At 64.4% G+C, this 11,582-nt stretch overlaps 3 protein-coding genes across 3 annotated transcripts; 1 reads left to right on the top strand and 2 right to left on the bottom strand.

Annotated features, from left to right (window-relative positions):
* The first annotated feature begins 9 nt into the window (after positions 1–9).
* CHLRE_10g419350v5 (uncharacterized protein) lies at positions 10–8,055 on the top strand. Its single transcript, XM_043066439.1, has 12 exons — positions 10–391; positions 505–1,329; positions 1,482–1,757; positions 1,959–2,212; positions 2,394–2,453; positions 2,578–2,632; positions 2,911–3,177; positions 3,348–3,496; positions 3,616–3,696; positions 3,878–6,278; positions 6,528–6,653; positions 6,849–8,055. Exons 2-12 carry the CDS (start codon positions 649–651, stop codon positions 7,041–7,043), a joined length of 4,545 nt encoding a protein of 1,514 aa, XP_042919836.1. The 5' UTR covers positions 10–391; positions 505–648; the 3' UTR covers positions 7,044–8,055.
* A 7-nt stretch (positions 8,056–8,062) lies between these two features.
* CHLRE_10g419300v5 (uncharacterized protein) lies at positions 8,063–9,649 on the bottom strand. Its single transcript, XM_043066438.1, has 3 exons — positions 9,091–9,649; positions 8,550–8,842; positions 8,063–8,124 (listed from the first exon to the last, which is right to left on the bottom strand). The coding sequence occupies exons 1-3, from the start codon at positions 9,606–9,608 to the stop codon at positions 8,090–8,092; spliced, it is 846 nt and encodes a 281-aa protein (XP_042919835.1). The 5' UTR covers positions 9,609–9,649; the 3' UTR covers positions 8,063–8,089.
* A 116-nt stretch (positions 9,650–9,765) lies between these two features.
* On the bottom strand, positions 9,766–11,429 carry CHLRE_10g419250v5 (uncharacterized protein). The gene is made up of 5 exons (XM_043066437.1): positions 11,397–11,429; positions 11,056–11,351; positions 10,855–10,920; positions 10,600–10,665; positions 9,766–10,464 (listed from the first exon to the last, which is right to left on the bottom strand). Exons 2-5 carry the CDS (start codon positions 11,108–11,110, stop codon positions 10,247–10,249), a joined length of 405 nt encoding a protein of 134 aa, XP_042919834.1. The 5' UTR covers positions 11,111–11,351; positions 11,397–11,429; the 3' UTR covers positions 9,766–10,246.
* Between the last annotated feature and the right edge of the window lie 153 nt (positions 11,430–11,582).

The following is an 11,582-nucleotide window of genomic DNA, read 5'->3' as shown; positions in this document are numbered from 1 at the left end:
TGATATGCCATCGATCGCTTGTTGTTACTGACAAAGGCGCTACTTGCCTCGTGAGCATGCTTGCAAGGGTGTTGTTCTGTGGCACCCGTATGTGACCTAAACTACATGCCATGTTACATTCACAGTTACAGCTGCAATGTGAGACTGGAGTGTGAACGTGAGCGCCAACTGGTAACTTTGACTGGAATGGTGGTCAGTGACACTGACGACGCTGTTCTACATGGAAATCATAAACACTAAACAAGACCCTCCTCGTGAGGGAGAAGGCTTCGCCGGTATTTGGCAGAAAGCGTTGCGCCAGCTGCACGACCATGGCCGGTTCCGCACCGGCCATATCAAATGCAGCCTGTGTGGACAGCCGCACACGGATGCAGCTCGGGGGCTGGCAAAGGTAAGGCACCTTGTCAACCACCCGTTGGCGTGCTTTCGTATGTGCCCTGGCGCTCGTATGTCCTCTGCGGTCCTGCCCAACCACCCTGGTGTGCCTCTTGCTCGCTCGCGCAGCCTTGGCTGGTCTGTGAGGTGGAGCAACCGGCGGACACCGACGTGCACTTAGTCACTGCAAAGCTTTGCAGGCTGCTGACGTGCGTCTGCGACAAGTGCCAGGCAGCGGCAGCGGCGGCAGCTGGTGCTGAGCCCGCACAGGCGATGGGGCAGGGTGGCGGGGCCGACACAGCGGGCACGTCGCCGCCCAGGAGCGCCGGGCAAGCGAGTGGGGACGCACTGCCGAACGGCCTGCACGGGACCGCGGGCTCGGGTGATGTGGGCAGTCCGGTGCGGCCGGCGGAGCAGCAGGCGGAGCATGAACTACCAGGACAGCGGGTGACACGGTCGGCGTCAGCGCCTGACGTGAAACTCGCAGGGGGTGGGAGCGCGCCCGCAAGCAAGGCCGGCCTTGCCAGCAAATTCGTGGGCTTAATCGACCGTGTATTGGGGGGTTGGTTGCTCAGTGCTGGTGTCAGCAGCGCGGTGGCTTTGGCAGGCACGCAGCTGCCGAAATCAGCAGCGCAGACGCCATGTGCTGCGCCCTCAGCAGGCGGACCAGCAGCAGCGCGCCGGGCCAGCGCGCCGCCGGCACCTACCGGCGCGTTGGAGGTTGCGGCAGATGCACGGCTCACCTCAGGGGGCACAGCCCCACCGCCGGCACAGCCCCCGGCGCCGCGGCCGGAAGGGCAGTCGCCGGAGCGGGGGCATCGTGCCCCCCCTCCTCCTCGTCCTCCTTCGGGGCACCCGCCGCACCAGCACCTGTATGTGCAGGCGGAGCTGCGGTTCAACTGCGAGTACACCGCACCGGAGGATGAGCCGGGGATGGTGCCGAGACTTGCGCGGGTGCGTTTGTGGCTTCCCTGCCTGACTGTCATCATGTGCATATGCCGCCTGTCAGTCGCGCCATGAATATTGGGGCAAGTGTCCGTGGGACGGAAACTCAACGCAATTAGCAGGCTCGTTACTCAAATGCTTGCAATCTCGCGCCTCCGCAGCGCTACTGGGTGGCACTGATGCCAGCTGCCGCGGCGGCCGCGGTGGGGGGAGGCTTGCCACCCAACACGTCGCTGCGCGTGCTGAGCAGCCCGGAGGACGTGCGCAGCTTTCTGGAGGAAGCGGAAGTGGCGGCAGCGCTGTCGAGCACGGCCAAAGAGCTGCTGAATAACCTGACTTTCGACACGGACAGCTTGGGCCAGGTCGCGGACGACCCCGACTCGGCGGTGCTGGTGGAGGCGCTGCGCATGGTGGCGGTGTGGGTGCAGGAGCCGCTGGTGGGTCGGCGGTTGCGGTTGCCTGCGGCTGCGGCTGCGTGAACCGGGCACGCACTTCCGTGTGCGTCTGGGTGGCAGTAGTCATCTTCATGCGCGGAAAGGGGCCATGATCGCGTCAGGTTACGTCGTGCATAACGACTTAAGGGAGATGCAGAGTTTGCAAATGGCCGATGGTGTGTGTATTCATATGCCATCCCGCAGGCGGTGCTGCGCATCAAGAGGCCCCGCGGCGTAGACCCCGGCTGGAACTGCGTAACAATGGTGGCGCGGGAGGAGGGCTCCCCGCTGCGGCAGCGCCTGCTACCCTGGTCCTTTGCGGTCCTGTCCAGCTCCCAGGTCCGCCATCTGCGCGGCCTACCGCCGCGGCCTGCGCTGTGCTGGCTGGACGGCGGGGCGCAGGGCAAGCGGTTGCGAAGCGTGTGGGAGCTGCTGCACGCGCCGCCCAACTCAAGCAGGTGTGGAGTGCTCTGAACCCGGGCATCTGCCTAATCCCTGAGCGGTGAATTATGTGGGATTGTGTGTAGCTGTCACCACGTGGCATGCATCCTGATCAGGTATTGCGTCCATGCAAGCATTTCGCACCGCCCCTACCTGCACCTCACGGAAATCCTGGAACGGCCCTCTTTGCTGCCCCAGTGTGGCCCAGCGGCTGCTGTGCCACCCAGCGCCGTCTGCCGACCGGTCTTTCCGCTTCGAGTAAGAAAATTGCTTGTCGTTGGTGGTATGGTAGCGGACTAGCCACTACAGCCTGCAGTTTGTGTGCACTCCCACCCCACATGCCGCACAAAGCCGAGTCAAGACTCATGTTGCTGCCACGCAGCCCAAGAGATGTGTTGGCAGTGCAGCGGCTGGTTGCCATGCTGCATCGCCGGCAGGTGCGTGAGTGCATATGTGTGTGTGTGTGTGTGTGTGTGTGTGCTGTATGCGTGCGTGTAGACCGAGAAAGCGGGTGCAGTTGTAGACACCGTAGGCCTTGCATGATACGTGTGTGCACATACATTGAAGTATGTGTACATGTTCGTGGCCACGCGTGGGAGGCACTACATGTATGGAGACACTGCACCTGAACATCAAGCTTGCGGTGGGCATGCCGCGCATGCTCATGTAAGCATGGCTGCCTGCTCAAGCTCACTCATTCCCTACACGGCCTCAGGTGGGCACCCGCGATATGCGGACGGCGTTGGAGGAGCTTTTGGACGGAGACCCGCTATACGGGCCGTCGCGGCCCGGGAGGGCAGCGGCGGGCGGCGCGGCGGCAGGTGGCGGCGGTGGTGGCTCAGCAGCGGGCTACAGTGGCGGCACAGGCTCAGGCTCAAAGGCGGGGGTTGGTGGCTCAGGGGCAGGTGGCGGCGGCTCAGCTGCGGGCGCGCCCGACCACGTGGCCGAATTCCTCCATGACCTGGGCATCACTCAGGACACCGTGCGTGCGGATCGCTTTAGGTCCTGTAATGCGCGTTTTTTACTCTTCTCCTCATCTATCTGAACACCGTAGAAGCCTCCGGTACTGGCCTGGCCACATGTACGTGTAGCGGCCCGAGCACTCACACTCTCTCCTGCCCTGTCGGATTGCGTGTGTTTTGTGCTGTGCAGCTGAGCGAGCTGGTGCACAAGCTCACAGTGGCTCGGCACGGCAACATCGACTGGTGTGCCGCGTGCGGGCCGGCTCCCCGCTACAGGAAGATCGCCAAAATGAAGTGGTGCAGGCTGGCGAAGCTGACGGACGGGCGCTCGTGCGATGAGTAAGTTGCCGTTCACGAGAGTTGCAATGGCCGTCGTGCGTTTGCAGCAGCGCCATGGCCTCTCTCCTTTACGTCGGACTGCTGCATGTCCGTGTGCCTCGGTTATGTCGCTGCCGCAGCTGCGTGGATTCCTTCTGCGCCACGTGCATCAAGCGCGAGGGGCACAGGGAGCCGAGGCCAGGAAAACGCTGGACCTGCAAGTGAGTGCGCACCCGAGCAGCCGTGCACCAGCGCGACTGAGCCTGTCGCCACGGTTTGAGGCTGCACTGCATGCACTGCATAATTAGGATCAAACAAAAGCCGCAGACTGCCGTGAGCTAGTGTCGCCTTAACCTGACATGCCCTGCCGCCGCCCGGACGTGCTGCGCTGCCGCCCGCTAGGTACTGCGAGCTCACGTGGCCGCCTAAGACCATCAAGGACGCGTCGCATGCCGCTGAGGAGCAGGAGCCAGGCGAGGGGGAGCAGCAGGAGGGGGAAGAGCAGCAGAGCCCGGTGCAGGCGGAGCAGGGCCTGGTGGCGCAGGAGCAGAACGAGGGCCAGGAGACGGGCCTGCAGGAGGGCGAGGGCCCGGGGGAGGAGGAGATCCAGGAGCAGAGGGAGGGCGGGGAGCAGGAGGAGCATGATGATGGCGAGGACAAGGAGGCTGCTGGTGCCAACACTGATGAACGGGAGGGGGAGGAGGCAGAGGAGGCTTCTCCCCCGCCGCCGCGCAAGCGGGGCCGGCCTCGCGGCGCCAAGACTAGACCCGAGCATGTCCTTCTCGCAGCGGCAGCTGGTGGCGTGGCGGGTACCGAGATCATGCTGTCGCGCATGGCCACGGTCCGAGCCAATGGGCGGCTGGCGGCGCCACTCATGCTGCTGCCTGGTCCTGTGCAGCAGCAGCCGCTACAGCTGCAGCCGTATGGCGCTGCCGGCGCGGGGCCCGGAGGCGGTGCCCTCGCGACTGTCTGCACCATAGCCACGGCTGGTGACCGCGGCCGGGGACGTGGACGCGGTCGGGTGGGTGGCGGTGTGGGTGGTGGCCAAGGCCAACTGGCAGACCGTGCAGGCGCAGACGCCGGTGCAGAGCCCAGCGGCACTGCGGCAGGTCGTGCTGCTGTTCATGCGCCCGCCTTGCCTGCACCGGTGCATTGGGGTGCTGGCGGCGCGGCACCGGCGGCTGCCGCTGCTGCCAGTGACAGCGACAGCGACGCAGAGATGGAGCTGGCGGCTCAAGACCTGGACCCTTTGGCTCTGGCGGCCGTGAGAGAGGCGGGCGAGCACAATGCTCGCATTACCGAGGACGCCAGGCGGCGGCGCCGGGAGGTGGCAGCAGCGACTGCTGCAGCTGCAGCTGCGGCAGCCCGGGCTGTTGACATTGCGGGAGAGGGAGAGGATGAGGAGACGTCAGTGGACCTGGTGCCTGTGGGTGTGCAGCGGGGCACAGCGGGGGGCGGGGCTGTGGCTGCGGCCACGGCGCATCCCGCGGCAGCGGCGGCGGTGGCCAGACGGGGCGCGCAGAAGCGGAAGGCGGATGCCGAAGTAGCACCGCCCGAGCCGAAGCGGCGCCCACCCGCCGCACCCAGCCGAGTGCAGGCCGGTCAAGGTGCCGGCGGCGGCGCGGCTGGCGCTGCCGCTGCGGCCCTGGGCGGCGGTGGCGGTGCAGGTGCCGGCCACGCGGCCAGGCCGCCCGCCACCAACCGCCGCCAGTCGGGGGCGAGCAACAGCACGGACGGCTCGGAGGTGAGCCAGTCGCAAAAGGAGGAGGCGCAGGAGCCGGCTTTGTCGCCGCGTCACACACGCGGGATACTGCCCAGGGCCCCACGGGCGCAGGCAGGGAGGCCGCCGGTGCCTCTCGCGCCTGCGGCGGCATCTGGCGGCGCCGCGGCCGTGGGTAGTAGGCCGAAGCGCAAGGCGGCGGCCCTGGCCCAAGAGCGTGTGGCAAGGGCTCTCGGGCCCCAGCCCATGTTCGCGCCTGATGATGAGCCGCCTAAGAAGCGCAGGCGTGGGCCTGGCCCGTTGCAAAAGCCGGCTGTGGAGGTCATCTCCCTCTGTGACGAAGAGGACGAGGAGGAGGAGGAGGAGGAGGAGGAGGAGATGGAGGAGGAGACCAACCGGGTGGTCCTCCGAGGGTCAGGGCGGGGTGGCGGGGGCCGAGCAGCAGTCGCGGCAGCAGCCGCCGCGCCTGCACCTGGGCCCAGGGCGGGGCCGGCTGGCGGCCAGGGCCACGTGGCGGCGGCGGATGTGGGTCGTGGCGGCGGTGCTGGGCGTGGTGGGCGTGGTGGAGGTGCTGCTGCTGGTGCTGTTGGTGCAGGGCCCGGCCGCGGGGCCACAGCGCCGCTCAGGCCTGCGGCTGTGGGAGGAGCAGTAGCCGCAGTTGGCACTAAGGGAGGCAGGGCCGGCCTGCAGCCGCTACGCCCCCACGGTGCAGCGAACGCGGCGGCGCCTCAGCCCAGCAGCAACACACTGGCAGTGGCTGGTGCGATTGACCTCCTGAGCCTGCGACATATGCGCGTGCCCAGTCAAGAGGCGCATCGGCCACAGCCTGGCGCACCGGCGCGTGCTGCTGGTGCTGGAACTGCCCCTGTTGCGGCCATAGCTCTCGCAGCGGCGCCTGCAGGACCGCTGCTGCCCGGCCTAGCTGCTGCCGGTGTTGCTGCCGGTATGCTGGTGCCGGGTGCCGCTGGCCGCGACACGACCCTGGCCGCCGCCGGCGCTGGCGGGGCGGCTGGTACGGTTGTCACCGGCGGCGGCTGCTGCACGCTCCGAGACTTGGACGCTGCTTTCGATGTTATTTGGGAGGTGAGGCATGGACGGCAGGGGCGGTCGCAGTTAAAGGGCGGCTAGGGTTGGAGGGTTGGGTGTCCGGTAGTTGACATTATGCAAGCTGCTGTGCAGGGGTTACACACAAGGGCAGCACATGGTCAGTCAGAGGCGCAACGGGTGGGGCCGTGTGCGTCTAAGGGTCTTGAAACAGCCACAAGCCGCTGGCACCTGCTGTAGACTCTTCCTGACGGACTGGCGCCGCTGGGCGGCTGCTGCTGCACGCAGGGCGTGAAGCTGTTGGAGGCGCAGCCCGGGCAGCTCGTGACGCGGGAGCAGGCGTTTGCCTTTTATCGGTTCGTGTCGAATGACGTCTTTGGCGCCGTCTATAACGGCCCACCCCCAAGCGCAGAGGTGCGGACACGACACACGCGGTATTGGTGGCCTGCATTTCCATGACGCACCACATGGCGCTGTTGGACTCTCCCCGCATGCACTCCGCGCTGCCATTCGCATGCCCGTGCACGGACCTCCATCCTTCCTCCGTCCTCTGCACGCCCGCTTGCCCCATCCACGTCCACTTGCCGCACGTGCACTTGTCACACGCAGTTGGTCCACACATTTGAAGCCACCCTGAACGCGTTTGAGTGGCTGAAGGCGCCGCCGCCCGGCTTCGGCGATTTCTGCGTGGGACCCGAGGACCTGGCCGGCTACCGGCAGAGCCTGCAGTCCGCCGTGGACAAGGCGCAAGCGGCGGCAGCAGCAGAGGCAGCGGCAGTGGTTGTGGCACAGCGCAAGGCCTGAAGCGGGTGGGGACTAGGAGGGGCGGGGTTAGCAGCGCTCGGCTCCGTGGGGCCAGCATGCCTGCATGTACACACCGCGCCTGGCTACAGTATTCTCCAGCCCATGCGCGCATTGAGAAGCGACTGGTTATCTGTTGTGATCCTGCGTAATGCATACCCAAGCGGGTTTCCAATTGCGGCGTGTGGTACGTTTTTCTGGTGCCTTGCAAGCTTGCTGATGCGCACTCATTATGTATGCATTCGCCTTGTACACGCATTGTCATATCTTAACTTGGCGGTGGCGGTTACGGTGTGTTTCAGGAGCATCAGCAGTTGTCTTGTCAACTTGGCCTTTTGGGGTGGCGCTGTACACGGCTGCAGGTCAAGCGAAAGCACTGGGTACTTGGCTGTGATGGCGTGCGAGCGGGGCGGCGGGCGTAGCGTGATGCGGGGGTACTGCATGTTGACCGTTTTGTGGTGAGGATGATTCGTCGTGACCATAGTATAGAAGATTTCGTAATGCCAGCAGCTAACACAAGCACCGAAACGGGATCTTCAATGCGGGCGGGGGGTCCTACATGTACATGCTGATGGGGGCTATCTGCTAGCGCCGTGTGCGTGTATGTGTGGTGATGGGTGTTCCCCTTTTGGGTGTTAATGCAGTGTCGGTAACATTAACAACACGGCGGCTGAGCGGCGGAGCGCGGTCGCATGAGGCGCGTTGCATGCGGATCCGGCACCCGGCGCAAAGAAGCTTGCGGACGTAGAATTCGTGCAATGCACAGTACGGTACGGTATAGATGTGACATGACAAGGAGTCAAGGACAGTCCCATGTTCCGAAGTGCGTACGGTATTCCAGGGTTGCAACCCGGATACCCTGACGTATTCACGTGGCAACTCAATGCAAGTTTGCAGTACATCACGGATTGTGCAAGCTACGATATCACGTAGTAAGCTCACAAGCGCAATTAAGGAGGCCAGGTATGACTGGCAACAATGTGCAACCCTTGGCTGTTGACCCAGCAACTCTCCTTGACATTGATCTCACATTCTTACACTGGAGTGTATCACTGCTTCGCTTCTCGCTCCGGCCAATTTTTCCCTGCCGCCAATAGAAAAGAGCAATTAATAAAATAATACGAAAATGTTTCCCAGACCCTAACGGACTCGCCGTGCGCTCGGCCTGACCCGTGTCCTGATGTGGGCAGCAACAGCGGCGGCAGCCACAGCGGCCACAGCAGTTGCCACACGTCAGCAGCAGCACTGTGACACCCGACAGCTGCTGGCACAGCCCTCCCATGCAGCGCACCACCTGGGACACACAGCCCAGGAGCCACAGACCCAGCCACAACCACAGGCCGTGTAGGTAGCGCTTCAGCTTCCGCTTGAAGCGGCGGCCCCACCGCCACCACTGCTTCCAGCCCCATTGCCACCAGCAGTGCTCCCCCGCAGGCGCACTGGCAACGCTGCTGGAATCTTCTTTTCTCAAATCTTCGAGAAGTGACTTGAGCCCTGTGCACCACCCGCCACCGCTGATGCCCCCCATGACACCGCCGCCACCGCAGCGGCCGCTGACACTGCTGACACTGCCGGCAGCCGTGCCAGCACTCAGGCGGCCACGTGCGCTGGTCCCACTGCTGGTGGCACCATGCGGCGGCGGCTGTAGATTGCGACTACTGGCGCCGTCTGACTTCTTGTTCTGTGCGCTTATGTCGTCGGCGTCCGGCAGCACGCAGCAGGGGAAAGCCATCGCCGCCGCCGACATGAGGATGTAGTTCTGCAGCGTGCTCTGACGGAGCCGGCGCTCCTGCATGATGGCCCTGCGTCCATGTGGGGCGGTGATGGGGGCGAGTGGTAAGGTAACAGCAAGGACACTGGCAGACAAGCAAATCCTACAACCTTGGCGCGGCCACGAAAGGCTCCTCGTATAGGAGCATTGGCCCAGTTTTCCCACACAAGGCTTCAACCGCACACAACATATACGCGTTGCCCGCTGGCCCTCCCTTTGGTCCCTGATCGTCCGACTCGGGTTGCAAGCTCCCCTCTGCTAGATCCCCGGGTCACCCACATGCTGCTGAGGTGCAGCACCAGCAGCGCCAGCACCGCCATCATGAGGCCGTTGGTGACGCCGATGAGCACACTGAGCACCATGGTGCTGCCGCCCGTGTACGTCAGGTACAGCGCAAAGTACACAGTCAGGAGCAGGGCCGCCAGCGCCGCCGTCTCAGCCCAGTTCACGGCGTCGTACACGGGGCGGGTGTAGGGGTGGTACAGGTACAGCCGGCGGGGTCCGCCGGCCGCCGGGTCCTGCGGCGCGCAGCCGGTGGCGCCTGCGGGTTGCCCGAGTGAGCCCTGCAGCGCCAGACTGGTCGTGTGCCGCCGCGTAAGGCTTTGGCTTGGCCCAAAGACTCTGCCAGAGCCCTGCGGCTGCTGCTGCTTGCCATGATCTTGGTCGTGCTGCGGCTCTGCGGCCGCCACCACGCCACTGCCCGGCCCCATGCCGAAATCTGTGTCGTCCCACACGGTCACTGCGCGGTAGGGCGCCGCCGCCAGCTGCAGCGCCAGGGCGGTGCCGCACACGAACATGAGCAGCAGCAGCTTTGTCACTGTGGGGCGCGTAGTACAACCCTTAACCCTTAACCCTTAACCCTAAGGCCGCTGTGCGCATCCAAGTTGCTGAGGCTGTGGATGAATGGTGGTGCCAGGCCGGCCCTAGGGATGCAGGACATACCGCGGGCATGTGCAGGCACCGGGCAAAACATATGGCTGCGGGACTCCAGAGCAGTACCTAGACGTACCTAGCAGTACAGCCCGCTTTGGGCGCACGCATCTCCCTATGTCGAGTCTCTCCACATCCAGTCCAACCTCCCCACACGGCGTAGGGGTCTCCTCTCCACCATCTTCCTAGCACGCCCCAAGGAAGGGACTTAAGCCCCCCTGTCCGCCACAAAGGCGGGTTACCACGATATCTATGAACTGCAGCCCCTGGCGTCTCACATCCACACACGCGCTGTGACATCACCCAAACAGTCCCCACTATCCACAGCGCCAGGGGCCGCACGCCTGCAACCAGCAGCTGGACTAGTCGTCCTCGTCCTCGTCCTCCTCGTCCCCCTCGTCCCCCTCCTGTTCCTGCTGCCTGCCGTTTTAAAGTCAATCACAAGTTGTACCAGGCTCAACGATTTTTGGATATAATCAGTGTTAGCCCTATCCGCGCCTCTAGCCTACGGGTTGGACAGCCTCTTCCACCTAGAATAATTGGTCCTGCCGGTACTGTTGCACTCGAAGGCACCGACGGGGATATCCGGGAACTCCCGCCGCAGGTGCTTTTCGGCCGCGGTCCAGTCCACCGTTCTGGAGGGGTGGGCCTTGACCCACTCGTGCAGCTTGGGCCAGACGGGTGCCCAGATGAACATACCGGCCTTTTCCGCACGGGCAGCGCCTGTGGGACAATGCAGGACGCACGCACTCTCTCGGCACAGGGGCGGGAGCGCGCAAGGGTGGGCGATGCAGGCCAGCCAGGGAGCACCGCCGACCCAGCAGGGCAATTCCCGCCTACATGCTACGCGTGGCTCACCCGCGCTACGTGCCGCAATGGACCTGCCGACCTCATCGTAGCCGTCGACTGCCATGACCGCCACCCCTGTAACATTTGCACACGCAATAATGCAGGACGCCTGTCATCCTCGTGCGCACATACTCTCTCGGCACAGGGGCCTGCGCGGCGACCCCGCGCGGCAACACTCACCCAGGTTGGCGGCGGCGATGGACTTGCCATCCGCGCCCAGGAGTTGTGATGTTTAAGCCCCAACAACCCCGGAGCGACACTCACCCATGGCCACCGCCGCAGTGGACTTGCCGTCCGCGTCATAGCCCTCCTGGGCCATGCGCTTCTCACCTGCAGGGGCCGCGCATAACACGCACGTCACACGCCGGTCCGCAGGCACGACAAGGGTGTTCAGATGGATTATGGCTGCAAGCGTGACAGTGTGCGTCCATGCAGTGGCCCAGCATCCGTGTTGGCTGCACTCACCCATGGCCACCGCCGCAGTGGACTTGCCGTCCGCGTCATAGCCCTCCTGGGCCATGCGCTTCTCACCTGCAGGGGCCGCGCATAACACGCACGTCACATGCCGGTCCGCAGGCACGACAAACCGTCACCATGTCTATCGCACAGAAACGCAACACAAAACTACGCATAGATAGCAGCAAGAGACAGCAGCAAGAGCGCTGGCGTCCGTTGCACTGGTCTCCTCCGCGGCATTCGCGGCAGCCGCGGCGTCCATCCGTGTCCCTGGCCCTTGCTTGACCAGGTACTTCCACATGGTTCTGCGAGCGGTGATTGTAGAAGATGGCACATGCATCGTTCTTAACTTCTCCAGGAGATAATTTGCTTTGAGAATTTCCTCGGCCATTCTCGGCTCCTCGGCCATTCTCGGCTCTGTTCGCTCTGGCCGAGTTCCCTCGCCCCTGCCCAGGCTCACCAAGTTATAAGGCTTTCGCACTAATGAGCGGGTCCACTATCTCGGCGATGATGATGCCGACCTGCGGGCGGGAGGG

This window comes from Chlamydomonas reinhardtii, chromosome 10 (assembly GCF_000002595.2).
Source record: "Chlamydomonas reinhardtii strain CC-503 cw92 mt+ chromosome 10, whole genome shotgun sequence".
NCBI classification, from domain to species: domain Eukaryota; kingdom Viridiplantae; phylum Chlorophyta; class Chlorophyceae; order Chlamydomonadales; family Chlamydomonadaceae; genus Chlamydomonas; species Chlamydomonas reinhardtii.
This window is presented reverse-complemented; position numbering and strand designations above follow the sequence as displayed.